At 44.6% G+C, this 24090-nt stretch overlaps 1 protein-coding gene across 1 annotated transcript in view; it reads left to right on the top strand.

The window, feature by feature from the left end:
* Window positions 1-21943, top strand: part of lrpprc (leucine-rich pentatricopeptide repeat containing) — a 75351-nt gene extending 53408 nt beyond the window's left edge. The window contains exons 26-38 of the mRNA XM_029685310.2: window positions 317-385; window positions 465-555; window positions 1473-1615; window positions 4884-5052; window positions 5254-5380; window positions 7030-7118; window positions 7217-7421; window positions 12273-12409; window positions 12636-12751; window positions 16884-16958; window positions 17302-17386; window positions 18325-18467; window positions 21690-21943. Of these exons, the coding sequence (XP_029541170.2) occupies window positions 317-385; window positions 465-555; window positions 1473-1615; window positions 4884-5052; window positions 5254-5380; window positions 7030-7118; window positions 7217-7421; window positions 12273-12409; window positions 12636-12751; window positions 16884-16958; window positions 17302-17386; window positions 18325-18467; window positions 21690-21767 (1527 nt within the window). The 3' untranslated portion in view covers window positions 21768-21943. The remainder of the gene's footprint in view (window positions 1-316; window positions 386-464; window positions 556-1472; window positions 1616-4883; window positions 5053-5253; window positions 5381-7029; window positions 7119-7216; window positions 7422-12272; window positions 12410-12635; window positions 12752-16883; window positions 16959-17301; window positions 17387-18324; window positions 18468-21689) is intronic.
* The last annotated feature ends 2147 nt before the right edge of the window (window positions 21944-24090 follow it).

The raw sequence follows: 24090 nt of genomic DNA, 5'->3' as shown, positions 1-24090 counted from the left end.
TTTTCATGTGATTCCGTTTCTGGTCATTTTGAGCCTGTTGGATATTACTTTCTTGGATAACTCACAGGGGGATTGTTCTAGAGTTGAGATATTCAGATATTCACTTTGGGAAATTACAGGAATGTATGGGTTTAATGTGTGTTAAATCATATACTCAATCATGAGGTATGAAATGGAGATCACTATGTTTCAACGTGTTGGATTTTTGATGTACTCTGTACAGTATGCAATACAGAAAGGTTTATCAGGCACTAGTTGATTTAACATAAACCACGCTGTATTTGTTTTAAATAAGTCCTTTCTGCTGGTCCCACAGACTCCAGGTTTAAGGGCCAGACCAGGACGCCTGCAGTGGTACGCTGAGAAGTGCATCAACGGCAACCAGGTGAGAGAGAGACCACACACAGTCGCGCGCACACACACATGCACACGCACCACGTCTAAAGTATTGTGTCCCTGTGTAGATGGAGTCGTTGGAGAGCATGGTGGATATGACAGCCAAGCTGTTTGAATGTGACCGCGATGAGCTGTATCACTACGTGTTGCGGCTCTGCAGTAAGTCCCCCTCAACCTCCATCCCTACTCTTCTCTGACTGGGTGGCTTTCCTGTCGACATCCTATTAAGTTACTATTCAATTAGTATTCTAATCGGGGTTGTGCTCAATTCGAATCAAAGGCAGTCAATTCAGGAAGTAAACTGAAATTTCAACGAAATGATTGAAAAAGGGGCATCTATTTTTAATGGCTTCTTGATAAAATGAAAAGGATATGATATTTGTCAAATCACTTCCTAAATGGACTCCCTTCAATTCGAATAGAGCCCAACCCTGATTCTAACGTCTTTCCTGTATCTCACCATCGCTGTATGGATGGACTGACTGGATCTACATTCTCCAAGTTTATGAACCTCACTTTACCCCTGACTGGTTATATTAAGCCCCCCCAACTATCCCTGAAGTCACTACTACTTTCCTCCATCTCCTCTTCTCATATGACCGTTTAACCTTTGCCCCCCCAAATCCCTGGCAGCAATGTGGCGTGAACAGTGGCGTAACCCCAGGGCCATTTTGTGTGTGAGAGAATGGGTTCAGAATCCCAGTATCCACAGATAGTGTATGACTAGATTACATCTCGTGAAGATTGAGCTTTTTTGGAACTGTTTGCCCAGTTCAGCCCGGGGCAGATAAAGCCTGCTCGGATACAAATCAAATCAGCCCAGAGTTAAGTGTCTGGCTGAGGAGGATGAGCAGATTAGGCCTTTTCTACCTTGATTGCGCTCTCAGCATTAAGCAGCATGAGTGTCAACAAGGAATCTTGATGTCTGTGTGCGTATACACGTTCGTGTGCATGTTTTATGTTTTATGTTTTTTATTTAACCTTTTATTTAACCAAGTAGTCTCGTTTATAAAATACATTTTTGAAGAGTTTGTGTGTGTGTGCGTACATGTGATCATGCTCTTTCTCACCCTCAGAGGACACAAACGACTGGCGCAAGGCGGAGGCCACCTGGACCAAGATGCAGGAGGAGAATGTGATACCAAGAGAGAGGACCCTGCGCATACTGGCTGACATCCTCAAGAGTAATGGACAGGAGGTGCCTTTCGAGGTGCCTGAGGTAAAAAAAAAAAGCCTTCTGACATCACTTACTGCTCTGCCACCACTAGTAAGCACAGCTCTCCTTTTATTTCTATTCCATCAAATCCGTCATTTTCCCAATTCAGTGTTTGCTTCATTAAAGCTCATCCTCTCTGCTGATGTTCAGTTTGTTGCACAGTGAATCGCGGGTAGGACGCTACCTTTTAGTACCTCAGAGTTTATTATAGGCTTCATTATCATTGGCTTGCCATGGTGCCCCCTCTGTCCTGGTTGACTCCTAGTTGGGTGAAATCCCTGAACTAGTCTGATTTCTCCGCACCTCTGGCGACAGTCCGTCTGAAACAACAAATCGTTGTATTTTAGCTACAGCTAGGGTAAATTTGAATTTGGGATGATCATTGGGACAGGAATTAATACTAGCCCCTAATGCCCAAATAATTCAGCCACTGCTAAATAACACCATGTCTTCTGCTGCTTAGTGGACTTTAGCACAAGTCTCTAGAGGACTCTACTACTAGGCTACTGGAAAGATGTGACCAAATTACCCAGCATTCCCTCTGCTTGACTGCACCCATTTCCTCTATTGAATCAAAATATATTATTTCTCCATTGGAATACATTATTTTCCAGCTTCCTTCCAGTTGTGTCCATGTTTGTTTGGCTTGTTGGGGAGGCCTGGAGGGAGATGAGACTCAAAGTGATGGCTTTAGCCCTTGGAGATGACCCTTGTGACCTGAGGCTCCCTGGAGTTGTCAACCCCCACACCCCCTTTTAGCCTCCCCGGCCCGTATGCCTAGCCTAATTTACCCCAGGCCAGCGTAGCTTAACCCCCTCCCCCGGTCGCTGAACGGGTGACTGAAGATTGAGGGGCCCTACAACAGTCTACTTAACACACACACACCTCACTCAAAAAAGACACATCGCAATTCTTATACATAAAGGGACATTTTTCATGACATGCGCAAAAGGTTCCTGCAACGTGGTTGTAATTAGTGTCATTAAACAGGCCTATACCCGTGCTAGAGAGACTGAATGACAAAGCCTAGTCACTAGCACGAATAGAAACCAGCACAAAACACCCCCAAGTTTGTGTTTTTCCACGGAGTACAGCCCATGTGCCGGTCGGGTCAAATCCATTGTATTGAAACTCTGGAACATCCTCAAATGTGATCCAAATCTACCAGAGTTCACAACATGTCCCCCTCTAATTTGTTTTCGCCGTGCGCGCATTCTTGCCGATTCCGTTACGCACAGCATGCAGCAAACCAAGAAGCGTGACGCTAGGCTCCCAGGCCCTCCCAATGGAAACTACAAGTGTGGCCACTGTACATTGATAATATGACCGATACAACAACAAAAATCCCACCCAAGAACAGGTAAAGAATATAAAATCTAAAGCTTCGTTAATTGTAGCACCACAAAAGTCCTATACATGTTGAAATGCCTCTGTGCTGCTGTTTATAATGGTCAAACTAAGCGAGCATTGAAACGTCGCATCGCAGAACTTAAGGCTGCTATTAGAAATAAGAACAGATGATGCTATTGCGTGCCACTGCATCGAAGCCAACCATGGCTCACCTTCCTCGCTGCTCTTTGTAGCCATAGAACACGTCCAAGTTTCACCAAGAGGAGGTGATATCGAACATAACTAAAACATTCTGGCATTGTTTTTTCATTATGTACCGGCTGCACGACCATCCACTCATGAAGAACCAATTGTCCAGCGCACTGATAGAGAATTCATCATTTAAAAAGTAACAAATATTTTACAGTCTTATAGAGAGAAGACTATTCACTAGTCAAGGGTGTAATGGTGCCATGGAAAGCCTTCATGACAGCTGTCTGTAGGCATTTAGAAGAAATGTCTGTGGTCTACAACGACTACAAAATAACACAAGGTATTTTTTAATACGAGGTGTTATTTATATGTATAGTAAGTAGTGGCAAGAGAACTGTTGACGCTACATAAGGTTAATAGCAAGTAACAACAAGAGAATAGTTGAAGATGCACATGGGTAATAAGGGAGATTACCGAGTGTGTTTGGGAATGGTACTAAGTGGATGTGAAGTTGTGTGATTGTGAGATATGACATGTAAAGCTGATTTTGAAATTTGGACAATAAGCTGATTGATATTTGGATAATAAGAGGTTATTTTTTTGGAACCTCTCCAGTGTATGGATAATTAACAATGATCCATTTAAGATGGACTTTGAGTGTCCCTGTGTAAGAATTTCCACAACACGTCCGAACGGTTTGGCCTACAAACTAATATGGAAAGATGAGGACTCTCACAAACACTGTTCTCCGTTTTGCTCGAAGACCCCCATAAGTCAGTAACGCTGATGTGCCAGCTTCTGTCTGTAGCATCCAAACCGTTTTGGGCTACAAACATGGCATCCAGTTTCTGTCTCTCCGTCAGTGAAAAGCCATTGGGTAACTGAGCTCATAAAGCTCCCTCCTCACTCTCCTGTGAAACTCCACCTTGCGCTTCATTTCCATGTGCTTGTGGAACAGACTTCCAGTACCACTCACAATCCCAGATCTCTGAGAAACTCGGGAGGACCTGACCCAAAGCCACATGTTCAACCAGTTCTAGATGTACCATAATGCATTCTAAACATGGAATGTTGAGAAATACACAAATGGCAATAAACCAAATCCTGGTGAGAATACACTATTTCATTCTTACCCATGTCAATATATTTGATGGTCTTGCAAGGAGATATTGATGTGCCATCCATGGTCCGGACTGATGAAATTGCTGGGTGTAAAAGCTCATTTTAGAAAAATGTAGAATCTTCGATGGCAGAAGCAAGTCATCTAGTCTTGGGGTTGTTGCAACCAAAACTGAGTTTCAAATCAACGCTGTGGCTCTTAACCAAGCATTCTCAATACAAACATTCTACCTACTTTGCTTTGAGTGATTTTGTGTTTTCATGATTCAGAATTGCCACGACAAAGAAAAATAGTGAAATTAAGTGAAGTACTAAAATCAGTTTTACATTGAACTCGACAGACATGTACCAATCACCCAGATATGTTGTGAAAAGGTTGTGATATGTAATTTGCGACTCTCTGTTTCTATGCTTCATTGTAGAATTCTGAAACACAGATTCACTTGCGCACGCACACACTATTCTATGGGATAAGCATGCTCTTGTGTGCCTATCATTTGTGTACCATAGGGGCCGTTGTTTTTGTATCGTGTGAATATTGACCCATATTTTACCAGTGACTGTTTTGATAGTAGTTATTCACAGTATGTTGTACTCTACCTTTCCATAGGTGTGGTATGAGCAGGCTGCAGACAGAGAAGCACAGTCAGAGACCAAGCCTGAAGGGTCAAAGGGCAAAGCCACCAAGTCAGCCAGCACCCAGGCTGCTACTGCAGAGAACAACCCTGCTGACTACCAGTTCAGACTGCTCACCCTCTGCAAGAAGGGCAAGGCTAAAGGTATTGCTGCCAGACCTCCATTGGTAATATTAATACAGAATGTCCCATGACCACTGAGACATGTTTTACGAAACATGTTTGGTTGTCCTGTTGACATGGTGGATTGTTGAATGCTTTTCATATGTTTCCTGATGGTGATCTCTATCAATCCCTCTCTCCTGCTACATTTCTCATCCTCTCTCCCTCTGTTGGTCTGTTCAGAGGCCTATGATATGCTGAAGGATATTGATAGGAAGGGTGTGACCCTGGGCCCGGCCCCCTACGACAGTCTGATCCGGGCTCTGCTGGCCGAGGGTAGTATGGAGAACGCCATGGTGGTCAAAGAGATGTGAGTTTGTCTGTGTGTGTTCACTAGTCAGTACGTCCTGTGTCCTCTCCCTCACTCACCCTCTCTATCTGCCAGTGGTCCTGACAAAGAAACCACACACTTTTGCAGTGGGCTACTTCCACACTCTGAGTCAAATTCTGGTTTGTCACAGGTTAAGCTTACAGTATACAGGGCAGCCAGGGTTCTTGAATTAGGTTTGAGATTACCAAGTGATTGTGAATTGACCCTTAACCCTGCTGGATGTGAACAGCAGTGGTCTGGTAAGCCTCGGAAGCGCTTGAGCCCCTTCCTATCGCCACAGATTAATTTGGTTTTCTGGGAAGCGGATGACTTTGCACAAAAATGACAATCTTCTGCTGATTAGTAATGTATCGTGTGTGTTTTTTGGTTGTCCTGGGATCTTAGTAGCGGGAGTTATCCCTTTTAAAAAACGAGAGCGAAATTAGGTTCTCATCGCTCATAACACATGACTGATGATCTGTCTCCTTCGAGCAGGAGAGTCTTTGTATAATCCTCTTCCCTCGCTCACTGCTCTCGGGTGGCTGTTGAAGTTCCCTGTGTGTGTCTGTCTGTGTGTTTATGAACAGTTAGTAGAATTACCACAAGGACTCAACGCATACCTTCCACATTACACACACCACATCCCCACCTGACCCCCTTTGCTCCAGAACTTTAGGTACCCCTACGTCAGGCCAGTATAGGGCATGACTTAACCCAGGGTTTTTTAGTCCTGTGAGGGACCTTGAATTTATCAGAGAAGGGATGCAGTGGGGGTTGGTTTAATCATGTGGGAAGATGATCAAGACGCCAGTAATAATTCCCCTAGTGTGTATAAAGCCCAGTCTCTTGCGTGCGGATGACTTAGACAGGGCTGGAGCCAGATGGGCCCAAGGCTGGGTTGGGGAGAGGAGGAGGGGCTGCATCATAACTGAGCAGTGGGGCGCTTAGCAGAGATTAAGGGGATTGGGATGGAGAGAAATGTGGGAGGGTCAGAGCGGAAGTTGGGTGGAGGGGGGAGACCCCAGAGAGAGGGTGAAAAGAGTGCAAGAGATGGGGAGGCTAGAGGGCAGCGACAGGAGGGATTTTCTTTCCTTGGAATTGATAAGAATCACTCTGACCAAGGTTTCCGCAGCAATCTGTCCGAGTGTGCAGAGGGCTGGTGGTTGGTCGGCGCGGCGATAAGGAGCATGAGGCCAACGCTCAATTGAGCAGCCAGATTAATCCGGTCGGAGACTGTAATAATAAAAGGGAGATTGATTGAGGTATTAGTGGCTCTGAAATGGGGAAAAAAAGATGTCTGAAAGGACAAGGGGATAGACTGAGGGATGGAGGGAAAGGGACATTACCTAGGGTCTCATCACTGCAGCAGCTGTTTTCTCCCTGCCCAGCCCCAGAGGAGACTCACCGCCCCCCACACTCGGAGCTGGAGAGGACCTCAGAGGGAGTAGTCTGAACACCCGGTTGTTTTGTAATACTTCTATGGCCAGACTTGATTGTCAGTCGGACTCACTTTCACTCTGTCCCTCTGTTTCAGTCTTATTTTCTCCCTCTTCTCTCTATTCCCATTTCAGTGGAGTGGAGGGTTGTTCACCTCTGCTGTAAGGTTGAAGATTGTTGACTTATGTCTGTTCTGTCTGTCTGTTCCTCAGTGCCGTAGGCCGTGTCCCAGGGTTCAAGCTGAATGACATAGCCAACAGCCTCCTCATCATTACACAGGTTAAGAGAGGGCTAGCCAAAGGTGGGTTTTTGCGTGATACGTGCTCAAACACACACACTGAGTTTCTTTGTTGCATACATTCTGTTGCATACATTCTGTTGCCTTCCTCCCACCCTTAGATGGCATGTCCACACTCAAGTCCATGCTGCAGGGAGACCAGGTGCCCTCAAAACTGTCCGTCACACGATTGGTCCAATCCCTCGGTAGCCATGGGGATGTCCAAGGCATCCAGGAAGTGGAGGTTCTGATGAAGGGGTTGGGCACGCCCCTCAACCTGTCAAGCATGGTCTTTCTCAACAACACTGCCATGGCACACATCAAAAAGTAAGGTTCATCTACTCACCTACTTGGCACTCAATCGCGCCCAGCTTTATGAAGGGGTATTGTCATGCTGTTATCAAGGGTTTCAGTAGCATTGTAGTGAACCTGTTTCTCAATGCTCTCAGGGTTAAAAATCTCCTGGCCTCCAATACACAGCGGGGTTACCCAACTGGCACCCTGCGGGTGGTTTTATTTGGTCCCCCAAGTTTCCTGAGCAAAAATGTTCATTGTTGTACATAAACACTGTAAAAACACCAGGAAGTCAGCTCCAATTCATTTTAATTTTGGAAATCTGTTCCAAAGTATTCCCACGCATAATGGAGGTGATTGTATACAAATAATAATTCATAACAATTGATTGAATTTATATAGCACTTTTCTGCCTACTGGCGCTTTATGTACAGTGCATTCGGAGTGTACACAATAAAATCACATTTATAAGGCCCTTCTTACATCAGCTGATGTACAGAAACCCAGCCTAAAACCCCAAACAGCAAGCAATGCAGGTGTAGAAGCACGGTGCCTAGGAAATACTCCCTAGAAAGGCCAGAACCTAGGAAGAAACCTAGAGGAACCAGGCTATGAGGGGTGGCCAGTCCTCTTCTGGCTGTCCCGGGTGGAGATAACAGAACATGGCCAAGATGTTCAAATGTTCATAGATGACCAACCGGGTCAAATATTAATAATCACAGTGGTTGTAGAGGGTGCAACAGGTCAGCACCTCAGGAGTAAATGTCAGTTGGCTTTTCATAGCCGATCATTCAGAGTATCTCTACAGCTCCTGCTGTCTCTAGAGAGTTGAAAACAGCAGGTCTGGGACAGGTAGTACGTCCGGTGAACAGGTCAGGGTTCCATAGCCGCAGGCAGAACAGTTGAAACTGGAGCAGCAGCACGGCCAGGTGGACTGGGGACAGCAAGGAGTCATCAGGCCAGGTAGTCCTGAGGCATGGTCCTAGGGCTCAGGTCCTCCGAAAGGGAAAGAAAGAGACAAAGAATTAGAGCGAGCATACTTAAATTCACACAGGACACCAGATAAGACAAGAGAAATACTCCAGATATAACAGACGGATCCTAGCTACTGACACATGAACTACTGCAGCATAAATACTGGAGGCTGAGACAGGAGGGGTCGGGAGACACTGTGGCCCCATCTGAACGATACCCCCGGACAGGGCCAAACAGGCAGGATATAACCCCACCCACTTTGCCAAAGCACAGCCCCCACACTATTAGATGGATATCTTCAACCACCAACTTACCATCCTGAGACGAGGCCGAGTATACCCCATAATGACAAAGCAGAAATAGGTTTTTAGACATGTTAGCAAAGTTTTTATTTGTAATAACATCACATTTACAGAAGTAATCAGACCCTTTACTCAGTACTTTGTTGAAGCTCCATTGGCAGCGATTACAGCCTTGAGTCTTCTTGGGTATGACGCTACAAGCTTGGCACACCTGTATTTGGGGAGTTTCTGAGATGTTTCTACAACTTGATTGGAGTCCACCTGTGGTAAATTCAATTAATTGGACATGATTTGGAAAGGCATGCTCACCAGTCCCACAGTTTACTGTGCATGTCAAAGCAAAAACCAAGTCATGAAGTCGAAGGAATTGTCCGTAGAGTGCCGAGACAGGATTGTGTGGGGGCACAGATCTGGGGACGGGTACCTGCAGCATTGAAGGTCCCCATTCTTAAATGGAAGAAGTTTGAAACCACCAAGACTCTTCCTAGAGCTTGTCGGCCCGGGAGAGAAGGGCCTTGGTAAGGGAGGTGACCAGATGGGAGAACCTTCCAGAAGGACAAACATCCCAGCTTTGATGCACCTATACTGACCTCGCCTTCTGGATGATAGCAGTGGCTCGGGTGGTTGTTGTCCTTGATGATCTTTTTGGCCTTCCTGTGACATCTGGTGCTGTAGGTGTCATGGAGGGCAGACCACGCCATGCTCTGGAGAGCCCTGCGGTTGCGGGCGGTGCAGTTGCCATACCATGTGGTATAAAAAGTTTGAGACTTTTAGGTGCCAAGCGTCCTAAAGTTCAAGAGGCGCTGTTGTCTTCACACTGTCTGTGTGGGTGGACCATTTAAATTTGTCAGTGACGTGTACGCCAAGGAACTTGAAGCTTTGCACCTTCTCCACCACGGTCCTAGGGTGTCAGGTAAGGTATAGGTGAAATTATCCTTGACTAGTCTCTCAAAGCACTTCATGATGAAAGAAGTGAGTGCTACTGGGCGATAGTCATTTAGTTCAGTTATCTTTGCCTTCTTGGGTACAGGAACAAAGGTGGCCATATTGAAGCATGTGGGGACAGCTGACTGGGTTCGGGAGAGATTGAATATGTCTGTTAACACAGCAGCCAGCTGGTCTTGGCATGCTCTGAGGACGCGGCTAGTGATGCCGTCTGGGCCTGCAGCCTTGCGACGGTTAACACGCTTAAATGTCTTACTCACGTCGGCCATGGAGAAGGAGAGCCCACAGTCCTTGGAAGGGGGCCGCGTCGGTGCACTGTGTTATCCTCAAAGCGGGCGAAAGTGTTTAGCTTGTCGGTAAGCAAGACATCTGGTTTTCCTTTTGTAGTCCGTAATTGTCTGAAGACTGAGCCGTTGAATTGCAACTTCACTTTTCAATATTATTCTCGAAAGCTAACTGGAACATATCCCAGTCCGCGTGAACAAAACATTCTTGAAGCGTGGATTCTGATTGGTCAGACCAGCGTTGAATAGTCCTTAGCACGGGTACTTCCTGTGTGTTTCTACCTATAGGGAAGGAAGAGCGAAATGGAGTCGAAGTCAGATTTGCCGAAAGGAGGATGCGGAGGGCGTTGTATGCATCCCGGAAGTTGGAGTATCAGTGGTCAAGTGTTTTAGCAGGATATTGCCCTGGGGGGTGTGAACAAAGGATTCGCTTCGAGAAAGTCGTAGTGCTGGTGAGTTACCGCCGCTCTGATAGCTTCCCGGCTATATGTAATAACACTAAACAAATCTGGGCTAATAATGTAAGTAGTAATACATAAAAGAGCTAGAAGCGAGGCAGCCCTCTGTCGGCGCCATTTCTCTGCAGCACTCCACCAATCAGGCCTTTATGATAGAGAGGCCAGATAGATTTCACTCCTCAGTAAAAGGCACCTGACAGACCCTTGGAGTTTGCCAAAGGGCACCTAAAGGACTCAGACCATGAGAAACAAGATTATCTGGTCTGATGAAACCAAGATTGAACTCTTTGGCTGAATGCCAAGCATCACATCTGGAGAAAACCCGGCACCATCTCTAAGGTGAAGCATAGTGGTGGCAGCATCATGCTGTGGGGATATTTTTCAGCGGCAGGGACTGGGAGACTAGTCAGGATCGAGGGAAAGATGAACGGAGAAAAGCACAGAGATTCTTAATGAAAACATGCTGCAGAGCGTTCAGGACGCTCAGATTGGGGTGACGGTTCACCTTCCAACAGTACAACGACCCTAAGCACACAGCCAAGACAACGCAGGACTGGCTTTGGGACAAGTCTCTGAATGTCCTTGAGTGGCCCAGCCACTCCGCAGAGAAGAATGGGAGAAACTCCCCACATACAGGTATGCCAAGCTTGTAGCATCATACCCAAGAAGACTCAAGGATGTAATCATTGCCAAAGGTGCTTCAACAAAGTACTGAGTAAAGGGTCTGAATACTTATGTAAATGTGATATTTAAGTTTTCTTTGTTTTAAATACATTTGCAAAAATGTCTAAACCTGTTTTTGCTTTGTCAGTTGGGGTATTGTGTGTAGATTGATGAGGGGAAAAACGGATTAAATCAATTTTAGAATAAGGCTGTAACGTAACAGTGTGGAAAAAGTAAAACGGTCTGAATGCTTTCCAAATGCACTGTATGCCAATTAGGAATGAGGGGGATGATCAGGTAACCATGATGGAATGTGGCCAGGTTGGGAATTTAGCCATGACACCAGTGTGAAAACCCCTAATCTTACAAATGGGATTTTGAATGACCCTGGCCTCCAATACCCAGAGGGTTAACAATACCCTAGGGGAATACAGCACACACAATGTCACACAGAGGAATGTTTATGAAGAGGTTGCCACTACCAAATAGTCTAAACTCTCACCAAATATGAACAACCTAACCTGGGACCCCAACAAGCTAACACTTAACCCTTGTCCCTCCTCCCTTCCTCTAGTTCTCCCCCCCCTCCCTCTACATCCTTCCCTCTCCTTCTCCACCAGCCCACATGAATATTTAATCTGTGTCTGAATCCACTGTGACTGCTCTGACTGAGTCTGAATAATTTACAGAGGTCCATCTCTAAATGTGGCACTCCTTTCTGGACCCTTCCCTCTTAACCAGTCAGCTCGGCTCAAATCGTGCCGCCCCGCACGTGTCACAGCTGCTTAGGCCAATCGTGGTGGGGGTGGGGTCAGAGTTCTTCCTGACAGGCCCAGGCAGGCGAGAGAGCAGGGAGTGCTGCCCAATCGGGCATGAGCGCCTTTTCACTTCCGCTATCCTATCGTCCTGCGTCTTGGCCCTGGGAGCTAGGTTGGGATGACACCCCCACGCCACTGTTAGCGGAGAGAATGCTAATGCGGCCGATAATAGTTTGATGCACTTTGTTTTTCTCTTTCTGTGTTTGGATGAATGATGAGGGGGACACTCCTCGTATATTTAGAGAATATTTAATCATACCTCCCTGTACGCCCTCATCGACCTCTCTATCTCTGTTACTATCGTGTTTTACTGGTTATTTCCTTCCCAGAAAGTTCTGCTGCTACTTCCCCCAGCGGATACATTGAGGTCTCAGTGAAGAGATTGTTTTTGACCTAGCGAAATGCCTATATTCTCTCTCTGTCTCTCTGTCTCTGTCAGTGGAGACCTGGACTCTGCAGTGGAGGGCTTGGAGGCTGTCTACACACAGGGTGATGGGCCTCAGGGTCCAGCTGCCAGCATGGCCTTTGTCTTCAGGAAGGTGTTGGAGGAGAACAATGGCGCTGCTCTGGATAAATGTAAGGAACACAGACACCTGTATAACCTCACCCGCCCACCTTCAGACAATGTGTCTTTAATGTCCAACATGGTCCCCACTTTCATATAGAATTTACTGCAGTAGTTGATACTCTTGGAACAGACCATCAGCAAGCAGTGTACCAACCTGTATACCCTATAAGATCAATCTTCTCATTTACCTTGCTGAGTGAGATCTGTGTTGATTGTGATCCTGTCTCTGTGTAGTAAGTGCCATGGCAGAGAGGCTGGCAAATCACTTTTCATCGTACAGAGCTGCTTCAGACCTCTTCCTACAGCTGCTGGAGGCTAACATGGTAGAGGACGCCAAGTTCATGCTGGCCGTATGTATCCCACTCACCCAGTGACATCAGCCACTACATTCAATCAGTTTGAGTTATTTGTCTCTGTGTGTAGCTCTCATGGCTGACTGGCTGGCTGCCTGTCTGTCTGTCTGTCTGTCTGCCTGTTTCTCTGTCTCTGTGTGTGTGTTCATGTGTGGGTAAACATTAGGAACACCTGCTCTTTCCATGACATCAACTGACTAGGTGAATGCTATGATTCCTTAAATCTGTGGGTGTTGCTCTCGTGGCTGGCTTTCTATCTATTCCTCTCTCTCTGTGTGTGTGTGTCGGTTAATGTGTGCGCAAACACGATTTTTGCCTGGATTTAGCAGTCCCAGACAAGTTTTTGAGCTCCTGGACAAAATGCCCATGTAGTTGCCTACTCGGGGTGCGCGGTCGTCACCAACGCTCCTTTAATGTGAGCGGGTCACACTCAATCTGAGCGCTACCGATCTAGTCTTTGAGCAGTCTCAGACATCCCCATATTTTCAAACAGTGCTCTTGTAGTGTGAGATGTGCAATGACACGTTTTGAGCACGATGATCAGCAATAGCCAATGAGAGCTTGCCAGAGAAGAAGCCAGTGGGATGTTGTTTTTCATCACCCAGAATGTGTAGACTCTTGAGCAGGAGCGATGACCACTACTAGTGTGCGTTTTGTTCTTGCCAAAGTGTCAAATCGTTACAGCTCTGACGTTTCACAAGCAATGTTATTCCATTCAAAATGTTGGCTATATATTTGAACTCCGTATGGAAAGCGTGAATATCTGACTGAAAACGTTTGCGGCTGATTTGAGCCAGATCTTGTTGTAGCTATGTTAAGTGAGCAACACTACAGGAAAGCTGGTCCTTTAATGTAAGAGGCTCAGCCATTTTTAGCATTTTGAAAGTTGTGTAGTCTACACCCAGCTTTATTGATGTCACTTGTTAAATCCACTTCAATCAGTGTAGATGAATGGGAGGAGGCAGGTTAAAGAAGGATTTTGAAACCTTGAGACAATTGAATGGGCAAGACAAAATATTTGAACAGTGCCTTTGAACGGGGTATGGTAGTAGGTGCCAGGTGCACTGGTTTGAGTGTGCCAAGAACTGCAACACTGCTGGGTTTTTCATGCTCAACAGTTTCCCGTGTGTATAAAGAAAGGTCCACCACCCAAAGGACATCCAGTCAACTTGACACAACTGTGGGAAGCGTTGGAGTCAACATGGACCAGCATCCCTGTGGAACGCTTTTGACAACCGACAAATTTAGGTTGTATAATAATGTGTTAATAACTGTATTTTGATTTCCGTGCACATATCGATAAATCCACAATCTGGATAAAGGCAAAGGTTATCTAGCATACTTTGACTTCAAATCACCCTCAGTCACATTGAAATATAGATCACCTTCGCATCACAAAGGTCGATGAGTATAATGTACTTTGAACATATGCAAGATTGATCGGTTTGCTCAGTTATATGTAATTTAAATGTAGCTCGAGCCACATGAACATTGAGAGGGAGAAGGATCAAAAGAGACCTTCTGGTGCCCCTCTCCTCCAGATCATGTTCCCCTTGAATTCACATGTAATTATACTGCTGCTCAATGATTAACAAAGATGCTTGATTCCAACGGAGACATGAAAATGAACACAGATACTCTTAAGTTCATAAGAAATTAAAGCCAAATTAGAAGAATCCGTGTTTCGTGTAATATGCATCTACTTGAGCATATTTAGCAGCTTGGCTGGTATTTCTGCAGGCCTCTCCCAGGTTTATTGTAACGGAGGAACAATTCTATCCTATAAGAAACTGTTAGCTAAACTCTGAAAAGCTTTTAACCAGGCAGATGACAAGTGTGTTGAATGAAGTCATTAAGAAGTGAGTCGGACCAGAAGTCAGTGAGGCAGGGTCCTCCTAGACCTGCTCTGGGAGGTGGGGTGCTGGGGGTAGAGATATTCTGACATTCCCTGCTTATCCAGAGCTTTTAAGCAGCCGTGAGGGAGTATGCTCGTCTGGGATCAGGGATACAGGGGGTTGCGTCACGGCCAGTCTGGCTTCTGGATAAAACGGGTCCTAGCGGAGAGAGCGAGCGACTGGAGAGAAGAGGAGAGTGGAGGAGTGTTGTTCTAATTGCCTGATTGTACTAAAGCCATTCTGCCGCTGAGTGACTCTGGCCCTCTGTTTAATACGCTGCTACTCCGCGCTGCGGTTAAAAGCCTCCGAGGCTGCCGCTTTTAATTCCACCCAAGGAAAGAAACACAGCGTTCACGAATGGCTTGTAATGTGACCTCATTGCCACTGAACCCAGAGAAGACTCCGAGCACGGCAGGGTTTAATGCGGCACTCACACTTTTCATAGTCTTTACTTCTTACCAATTTTTTTTAAGGTTACATCTTTAGCCCAAAGCAAATCCCTCTTAATTATTTTATATAAAAAAGTATTTCTAAATCGAAGCCCTGAATTTAAAATGGCTGCTTTGTGATAAAGAGCCTGTTTACATACATTCTTTCGTAGGTTTGAACCTTGGTTGGTTTCACTCATTCTCTCCTCGTTATGAGAGCTACTTCCCCTACCTCACTTCCTGCCTCTGGTAATTGACTAATGATAGAAAGTAAAGGTGGTGAAGTAAATTACCCCCTAGAATGCTACAGCGCAGGACAGATTCCAATCAGCCCCTTTATGTTGCTAAGTGTAGATAATTATACTTTAAAGTGAACAGGCACTGTACATTTTTAAATTTGATAAAGAAATAAGTAGTTATCTGGCTGACACCCTGTTGGCGGTGTAATGAACCTAGAACTGCAGAGCGCTGTCTGGAGTGCAGGGCATATAATAAAAGGCCTAAAGCAATTCAAAAACACTTAAGACACAAAACGCGCACGGCACAGCAAATAGAACCCTGTTCACAAGCAGAGATGCTCTCCTACAGTACATGTACCCTCGTGTGGTTGTGTGGTTGCACATTTGCATGTCTGCATTTGTTTCTGCACAGTCATTAGCTAAGTTTCTATCCAATTGGTGAATATTCCTAAATCCTGCATTTTCCAGCCAAAGACATGTTTCCATCAAATTTGCTTGTTGTTGAGGAAAGGCTGTGTGTGGCAACGTAGTGCACTTAAAAATAACTTTTGCGGTTCAATTTACCCCACCAAAAAAGCAAGTTACATGGGTTTCCATCGCATTTTCAACTCTACTGATGGTTTTGTCACAAATGTTGCGTTCTAGCGAATGTGCCCACTGGTCTTGGCACTTGTGCTCTATCCAACATATTGCAGACCGTATGGGTAGGCTCCCTACATGAGAATATGGATAAGAGCATCGATCATCATGTCACCAGAATAAGACCCTGGATATTCATTGGAAAGGAGCATCAAGTTCATCATAACTTGTTATATGTAGCCTAATAAACTGCATGGTCTCCCAAGTAGTGGGAGGACTCTTGTTATATGTAGCCTAATAAACTGCATGGTCTCCCAAGTAGTGGGAGGACTCTTGTTATATGTAGCCTAATAAACTGCATGGTCTCCCAAGTAGTGGGAGGACTCTTGTTATATGTAGCCTAATAAACTGCATGGTCTCCCAAGTAGTGGGAGGACTCTTGTTATATGTAGCCTAATAACCTGCATGGTCTCCCAAGTAGTGGGAGGACTCTTGTTATATGTAGCCTAATAACCTGCATGGTCTCCCAAGTAGTGGGAGGACTCTTGTTATATGTAGCCTAATAAACTGCATGGTCTCCCAAGTAGTGGGAGGACTCTTGTTATATGTAGCCTAATAAACTGCATGGTCTCCCAAGTAGTGGGAGGACTCTTGTTATATGTAGCCTAATAAACTGCATGGTCTCCCAAGTAGTGGGAGGACTATACGCCATATCGCATGACCTGAAGTTTACTTCGATATGATGGCCATTATATCCACCACCATTTCTCGCATAATTAATTTTACAAACACAAAAAGATCCCACCTTGTCTTGCGTATTCGGTTTTGTTGACCTATGGAAAGTTTACCAGCAACTGATCATTTTCAATCACTCCTGTCGTAACATTCTTTTTTTTATTCAACATGTACTTTACTCTCATTAAAAGGTTGGATGGAAACCTGGTTAGTCACGACTCTGATCTCTCCTGCCCCTCTTCTCTTTCTCTAGCGCTGTAATGCTGTGGCTGAACAGAAGGAGATTCTGGTCTCTTACATGTCCAGGCTGGCCCAGAAACCAGGCCAGGTACAACCATCTCCTTCAACCCTACTATATCATATCTGAACCAAAGGCTTGTTTGTTATTAGCCTTCATTTAAAGTGCCTGGAGAAATGCATAATCATTACACTTGAGTCATTTAGCAAACATACTTATCCAGAGCGACTTACAGGAGCAATTAGGATTAAGTGCCTTGCTCCAGGGCACATCGACAGATTATTCACCTAGTCCGCTAAGGGATTCTAACCAGCGACCTTTCGGTTACTGGCCCAACGTTCTTATTCGCTAGGTTACCTGAATCCCTATCGTATTATCATTTTAAGGAGTGTTATGACTTGGTGGCATCTATCTAACTGTTTATCTGTTATAGGTGGGCAAGATCAAGACCCTGATGACTCTCATCCCTGACTTCACAGAGAAGGAGACGTTGTATCCCTACCTGATGAAGTGCTATGGTAAAACGTTGTTTAAAGCCACGCTCAGAATAGAGTAGAGATCCTCAACTAGATTCACCTGAGGGACCTTTTTTTTCTTGAATGAATGGTCAGGGGGCTGGAACATAATTACAAATAGCTTGTAGAGCGCAAATGTAATGCAAAAAGCCCAAACAGATAATTGACTTGAACACAATCATTTCAAACCTTGTTTTTGTTTGTATACGATCACATATCTCTCTATTATACGTGGGAATACTTTGAAATAGATTTCCAAAATGTAGTGTTTAAAATATATATATATATATATAATACTGGCGACCTCTGGACTAGAGCATTTTACATAATGCACTCATACTTAGGAAATACTCTATATAAATGATCCAACTTATGTATTTTACTGTAATTTTGCTAACTGTTTTTTGTACGATACAGTCCAATCACACAATTTAGTGACGTTGGGTAGAGTACGCCACCCATTGTGAAGAGGTCAGGATAATGGTTTTTCAGTTAGGTGCTCGGCTCCCTGGCCTGTCTAGGCTGTAGTGAGGCAACTTCAGCAGGGTGTGTCATTCAGCTTGCTGGCCTGTAGCTAAGTCGTCATTAGCTAGCAAATCAAATATGCATCAGGCGAGAGGGAGCAGACGGCGTCTGCTGGAACCTGAGAGGTGTTTTTGGAGAACAGGAACACATGTTCACTAATGACTGGTTCTGCTTCAGCCAGTGTGGCGTGCTAAACGCGACATTCTGAAGTACTTCAGGTCTGCTGTTCTGCCTGCCTTACAGGGAACCTGACTATTTCATTAACATTGTTCTCCTCCTGGTCAAGAAGAGGTCAGAGGTATCAGTGGTAATATTAACACTGTTTTCATGTTTCTGTCTTCTGCTTTCTTCAACACTTTTTGACCTCATGCATCAACTTTGTCTCACTCTGCAAATGCATCCACACACAAACCCAGGTGTGGACAACGACCTGGTGTCGGCTAAAGCCCTGTACCAGCAGATGCAGACGGAGGGAGTGGAGGCTGATGAGCTGTGTCTGAAGAGACTTGCCGTGCTGTACAGGAACGCAGGAGAGACCGTCCCCTTTACTGAGCCACCTGTGAGCGCGCGCACACACACACTTTGCTCTGCTTGCCACCTCAATGGTATAGCAGTGTGTCTGTCATGAGTGTTCGACTAGAAATATCATTTGGTTGTTAGAAAGAAGATCCAAACCTGAGCAATGTCATGCCCACCAGACTGTCCTAGTCCTGAGGGCTTGTGTTGTCTACTGGGCTACAGAACAACAAGTCACACTCTATACAAAAACACACACATGCAGTGTACCGGGCCCCACACACCCCAGCCCTAACTGGGGTTGGCATCTTTTCCACTGGTGACCTAATGTCTGTCAGGGTGTGTGTGTTGATGGGAGCTCTGGGTGTAATCAGAGCCAACAGTCTGCCTGCTCTGGGAGCCTCCATTCAGAAGGCCTCTGCTCCATGCTCTACATGTTTCTGCTTTTATCTGGGTTTTCTGTGGCTTGTATTGGATTATGCCTGCAGTCATAACCTACACATTACTATGTATTACAGTGATATCGGTTTTGATTGCAGTGGTCTTGTTTGTTTTTTAGGTGTAAGTCTATAGGTTTGTTTGGCACAGAATTATGTTAGTGAGTTGTGTACTATGAGGCTGTAATGAGCTGGTAAGAGAGGTAGAGATTTACAGCACTTGAATCATCGGACAATATAGTACATTAACACAACACCGGCAAATTGGCAATCAGCCAAAGTAGTCACCCTGCACTGCAGGAGTTCTCACTAACTAGGTCAACCACTTGAGCTGTTTACATTGCCTTGCAATCACACGCACACACCTGCAGAGCAAGCTCTGTCGATGCCGTACCCCCCACCCCACCCACAGAGATGCAGAGAGAACTCGCATAACAGGCTCACTGTATTATTCAATACCTGTGGGAAAGGTACAGCCACGTTCCAAAACTGCCACAGTAGAGTAGAGATGGGGGGGGGGGGTCCAACATAACCCCCCCCCCCCCTCTTTTTTTTTTGTTGAGAACAATCTTCAGAGCTCTCAAATCACCTTTAAAGTTTCAACAAACCAATCTCAGGTAGTGCCCCCCTTCTCTACACCCTCCTCTACCCTTCTGTTTTCAGACTGCTGTTCTAGCTGGAGTACAAAGCAGTCTCCTGAGAGCAGATAAGGAGAGATTTGAAGCGCGGCCCGCGTCAGGCCCCTCCCGCCAACACGGCTATTTATCGACTTTAATTACACGGTTAATAGGGGAATATACAATGTTACAGCAACATTAATCTCCTGAAAGCACTCACCTTCTCTAAAAAGCCCCACTTTTTTCAGCCTGAAAGCAGGGCTTAATTAGGCGGACTAGTGGGAGGGGAGGAAAAGTGTAAATCCCTTATTTGTGTATTAATCAGGATTTGGAGATGAAACAAGAGCCCGTGATTGGATGGAGAAGTCTATTAGTTAGACCCAGGGGTGCGGTGGACTTGTTGAAAGGGGAGTGAGCCCTGGCTACGATTGCGATACACACACACACACACACAAACAAATACACAGTCCACACCCACACTGTTAATTTGTAGATTGTACCCACTTTGGTTTTGGTTGTTTCCTGTCATATACTGACTATATCTGTTACTATGAACTGTGTCTGCTAAATTGCCATATACAGTTGAAGTCGGAAGTTTACACACTTAGGTTGGAGTCATTGAAACTCGTTTTTCAATCACACAAATTTCTTGTTAGTTTGGCAAGTCGGTTAGGACATCTACTTTGTGCATGACAAGTCATTTTCCCAACAATTATTTACAGACAGATTATTTCACTTATAATTCACTGTATCACAATTCCAGTGGGTCAGAAGTTTACATACACTAGGTTGACTGTGCCTTTAAACAGCTTGGAAAATTCCAGAAAATGTCATGGCTTTAGAAGCTTCTGAAAGGCTAATTGACATCATTTGAGTCAATTGGAGGTGAACCTGTGGATGTATTTCAAGGCCTACCTTCAGACTTAGTGCCTTTTTGCTTGACATCATGGGAAAATCAAAAGAAATCAGCCAAGACCTCAGAAAAAAATGTGTATACCTCCACAAGCCTGGCATTTCCAAATGCCTGCAGGTACCACGTTCATCTGTACAAACAATAGGACGCAAGTATAAACACCATGGGACCACTCAGCCGTCATACCACTCAGGAAGGAGACGCGTTCTGTCTGCTATAGATGAACGTACTTTGGTGCGAAAAGTGCAAATCAATCCTCGAACAACAGTAAAGGACCTTGTGAAGATACTGGAGGAAACGGGTACACAAATATCTATATCCACAGTAAAACAAGTTCTATATCAACATAACCTGAAAGGCCGCTCAGCAAGGAAGAAGCCACTGCTCCAAAACCGCTATAAAAAAGCCACACTACGGTTTGCAACTGCACATGGGGACAAAGATCGTACTTTTTGGAGAAATATCCTCTGGTCTGACGAAACAAAAATAAAACTGTTTGGCCATAATGACCATCGTTATGTTTGGAGGGAAAAGGGGTGAGACTTGTAAGCCGAAGAACACCATCCCAACCGTGAAGCACGGGGTTGGCAGCATCATGTTGTGGGGGTGCTTTTCTGCACTTCACAAAATAAATGGCATTATGAGGGAGTGGAAATGATATGGATATATTGAAGCAACATCTCAAGACATCAGTCAGGAGGTTAAAGCTTGGTTGCAAATGGGTCTTCCAAATGGACAATGACCCCAAGCATACTTCCAAAGTTGTGGCAAAATGGCTTAAGGACAACAAAGTCAAGGTATTGGAGTGGCCATCACAAAGCCTTGACCTCAATCCTATAGAAAATGTGTGGGCAGCACTGAAAAAGTGTGTGTGAGCAAGGAGGCCTACGAACCTCACTCAGTTACACCAGCTCTGTCAGGAGGAATGGGCCAAAATTCAACCAACTTATTGTGGGAAGCTTGTGGAAGGTTACCTGAAACTTTTGACCCAAGTTAAACAATTTAAAGGCAATGCTACCAAATACTAATTGAGTGAATGTAAACGTCTGACCCACTGGGAATGTGATGAAAGAAATAAAAGCTGAAATGAATCATTATCTCCAGTATTATTCTGACATTTAACATCCTTAAAATAAAGTGGTGATCCTAACTGGCCTAAAACAGGGAATTTTTACCAGGATTAAATGTCAGGAATTGTGATAAACGGAGTTGAAATGTATTTGGTTAAGTTGTATGTAAACCTCCGACTTCAACTGCAACTATTGGGTGACCTTTCTTCTTTGACTCCCTCTTTCCAGGAGACGTTTAAGTTTTATGCAGAAAAGCTGAAGGAGAAATCCAAGGGATCACAGCCGAGCATCGCAGTGGAGGAATAAGACTGTCGCTACTCTTCTTCATTCTGTCCTTTTTGTTTTGTTGGGTTTTTTTTTTATAAGCTGTGAAAACAGATCTTGTGGAAGTATTACTGGATGTTAGTCTGTCCTCCATGTTGATTTATGATGATTAAAATTGATGTACAGAAGTATTTATGCAATAAATGTTAGGAACTAGACTGACTTTTTTTTTCTGGAGACACTTCTCAAAGGGAAACGGTGTACATGTAGGTATCCATCTACAGTTCCTTCCTGGAGATACTTCTCAAAGGGAAACGGTGTACATGTAGGTATCCATCTACAGTTCCTTCCTGGAGACACTTCTCAAAGGGAAACGGTGTACATGTAGGTATCCATCTACAGTTCCTTCCTGGAGACACTTCTCAAAGGGAAACGGTGTACATGTAGCTATCCATCTACAGTTCCTTCCTGGAGACACTTCTCAAAGGGAAACGGTGTACATGTAGGTATCCATCTACAGTTCCTTCCTGGAGACACTTCTCAAAGGGAAACGGTGTACATGTAGCTATCCATCTACAGTTCCTTCCTGGAGACACTTCTCAAAGGGAAACGGTGTACATGTAGCTATCCATCTACAGTTCCTTCCTGGAGACACTTCTCAAAGGGAAACGGTGTACATGTAGGTATCCATCTACAGTTCCTTCCTGGAGACACTTCTCAAAGGGAAACGGTGTACATGTAGGTATCCATCTACAGTTCCTTCAGAAAGTATTCATACACCTTGACTTATTCCACATTTTGTTGTTACAGCCTGAATTTAAAAATGTGTTTTTTTTCTCAAACATCTACACACAATACCCCATAATGACATAGTGAAAACATGTTTTTAGAAATGTTTGCTAATGTATTGAAGAGGAAATATCAAATTTACATAGGTGTTCACACCCCTTTGCTATGACAATCCAAATTGAGCTCAGGTGTATCCAATTTCCCTTGATCATCCTTGATATTTCACTAGAACTTGAAGTCCACATGTGGCCAATTAAATTGTTTGGACATGATTTAGAAACACTGGTCCAAGTTCCCACAGTTGAAAGTGCATGTAAGAGCAGAAACTATAGATTATAAAACAATTTCTTGTGTTGAAAGTTTCATCTTTGGAATCTTCATCATTGAAAAAATGTGGAACTACCCAGACTGCCTCAAGCTGGTTGTATGACCAAACTGAGCAACCGGGCAACAAGGACCTTGGTCAAAGAGGTGACTAAGAACCCAAGTGCTGTAGAGACTGAACAAGTTCCTTTGCAGAAATGGGAGAAGCTGCCAGAAGGACAAGACTACAGCACTTCACCAATCTGGCCTTAATGGGAGCGTGGCCAGACTGAAGCCACTCCTGAGAAAAAGGCACATGACAGCATGCCTGGGGTTTGCTAAAAAGGCATGTAAAAGATTGTGGTCTGAGAGAAAACCAGGCACAGCTCACCACCTGTCAAATACCTACCGTAAAGCATGGGGTCGGCAGCATCTTGCAATGGAGATGCTTTTCAGTAGCAGGGACTGGGAGACTGGTAAGGATAAAGGCAACATTGAATATAGGCAAATTCTTGAGCACCTGCTTCAGAGTGCAAACGACCTTAGACTGGAGGGCGAAGATTTAGGTTCCAACATGACAGTAATCCTGAGCATACAGCCAAAGCAATGCTGGAATGGCTTCAGAACAAGAATGTGAAAATCATTGAGTGGCCCAGCCAAAGACCAGACTTGAATACCATTGAAAGTCTGTGGAAAGACTTGATTGCAGTTCACTGCCGCTTCCCCATCTAATTTAACAGAGCTTGAGAAAATCCCCAAATCCAGATGTGCAAAGCTTACACACACACAGTTATGACTAGTCTAAGATACTCACTGACCTCTTATCAACTTGCATTAAGAATATTAGTTTTTTCTTATGCCAAGTTTCAATATCCCTCAGATCTCAACTCTTGACCCTTAAATTGCATACATGTATGTAAGGAGGACCGGTTAATTCCACGGCAGTATTAGACTGGGTATGATTACATGGCTGGAATCGTAGTAAGGGCACAATGTGAACATACCTCAAGCGGATGTACTTCAGTTGATTTAATCCTTCAATCTAAAACATGGCCGCTGTACATTTATCAGGCTTTTGCACCCGTGCAAAACGTACATAATCTACCAAACTACAACACCAACCCCTTTTCAGTGTGACTTTACTAAACCTCTCACTAACTTTTACTAGACTTTCTACTGGTACACATATTGTTAAGCTTAATAACCTTACATATACAGAAAAGATTAAGCACTGTAAAAACAAAAATGAGAAAAAAATGGAACATGCGAAAGC

This window comes from Oncorhynchus nerka, linkage group LG16, assembly GCF_034236695.1.
Source record: "Oncorhynchus nerka isolate Pitt River linkage group LG16, Oner_Uvic_2.0, whole genome shotgun sequence".
In the NCBI taxonomy this organism is placed as follows: domain Eukaryota; kingdom Metazoa; phylum Chordata; class Actinopteri; order Salmoniformes; family Salmonidae; genus Oncorhynchus; species Oncorhynchus nerka.
This window is presented reverse-complemented; position numbering and strand designations above follow the sequence as displayed.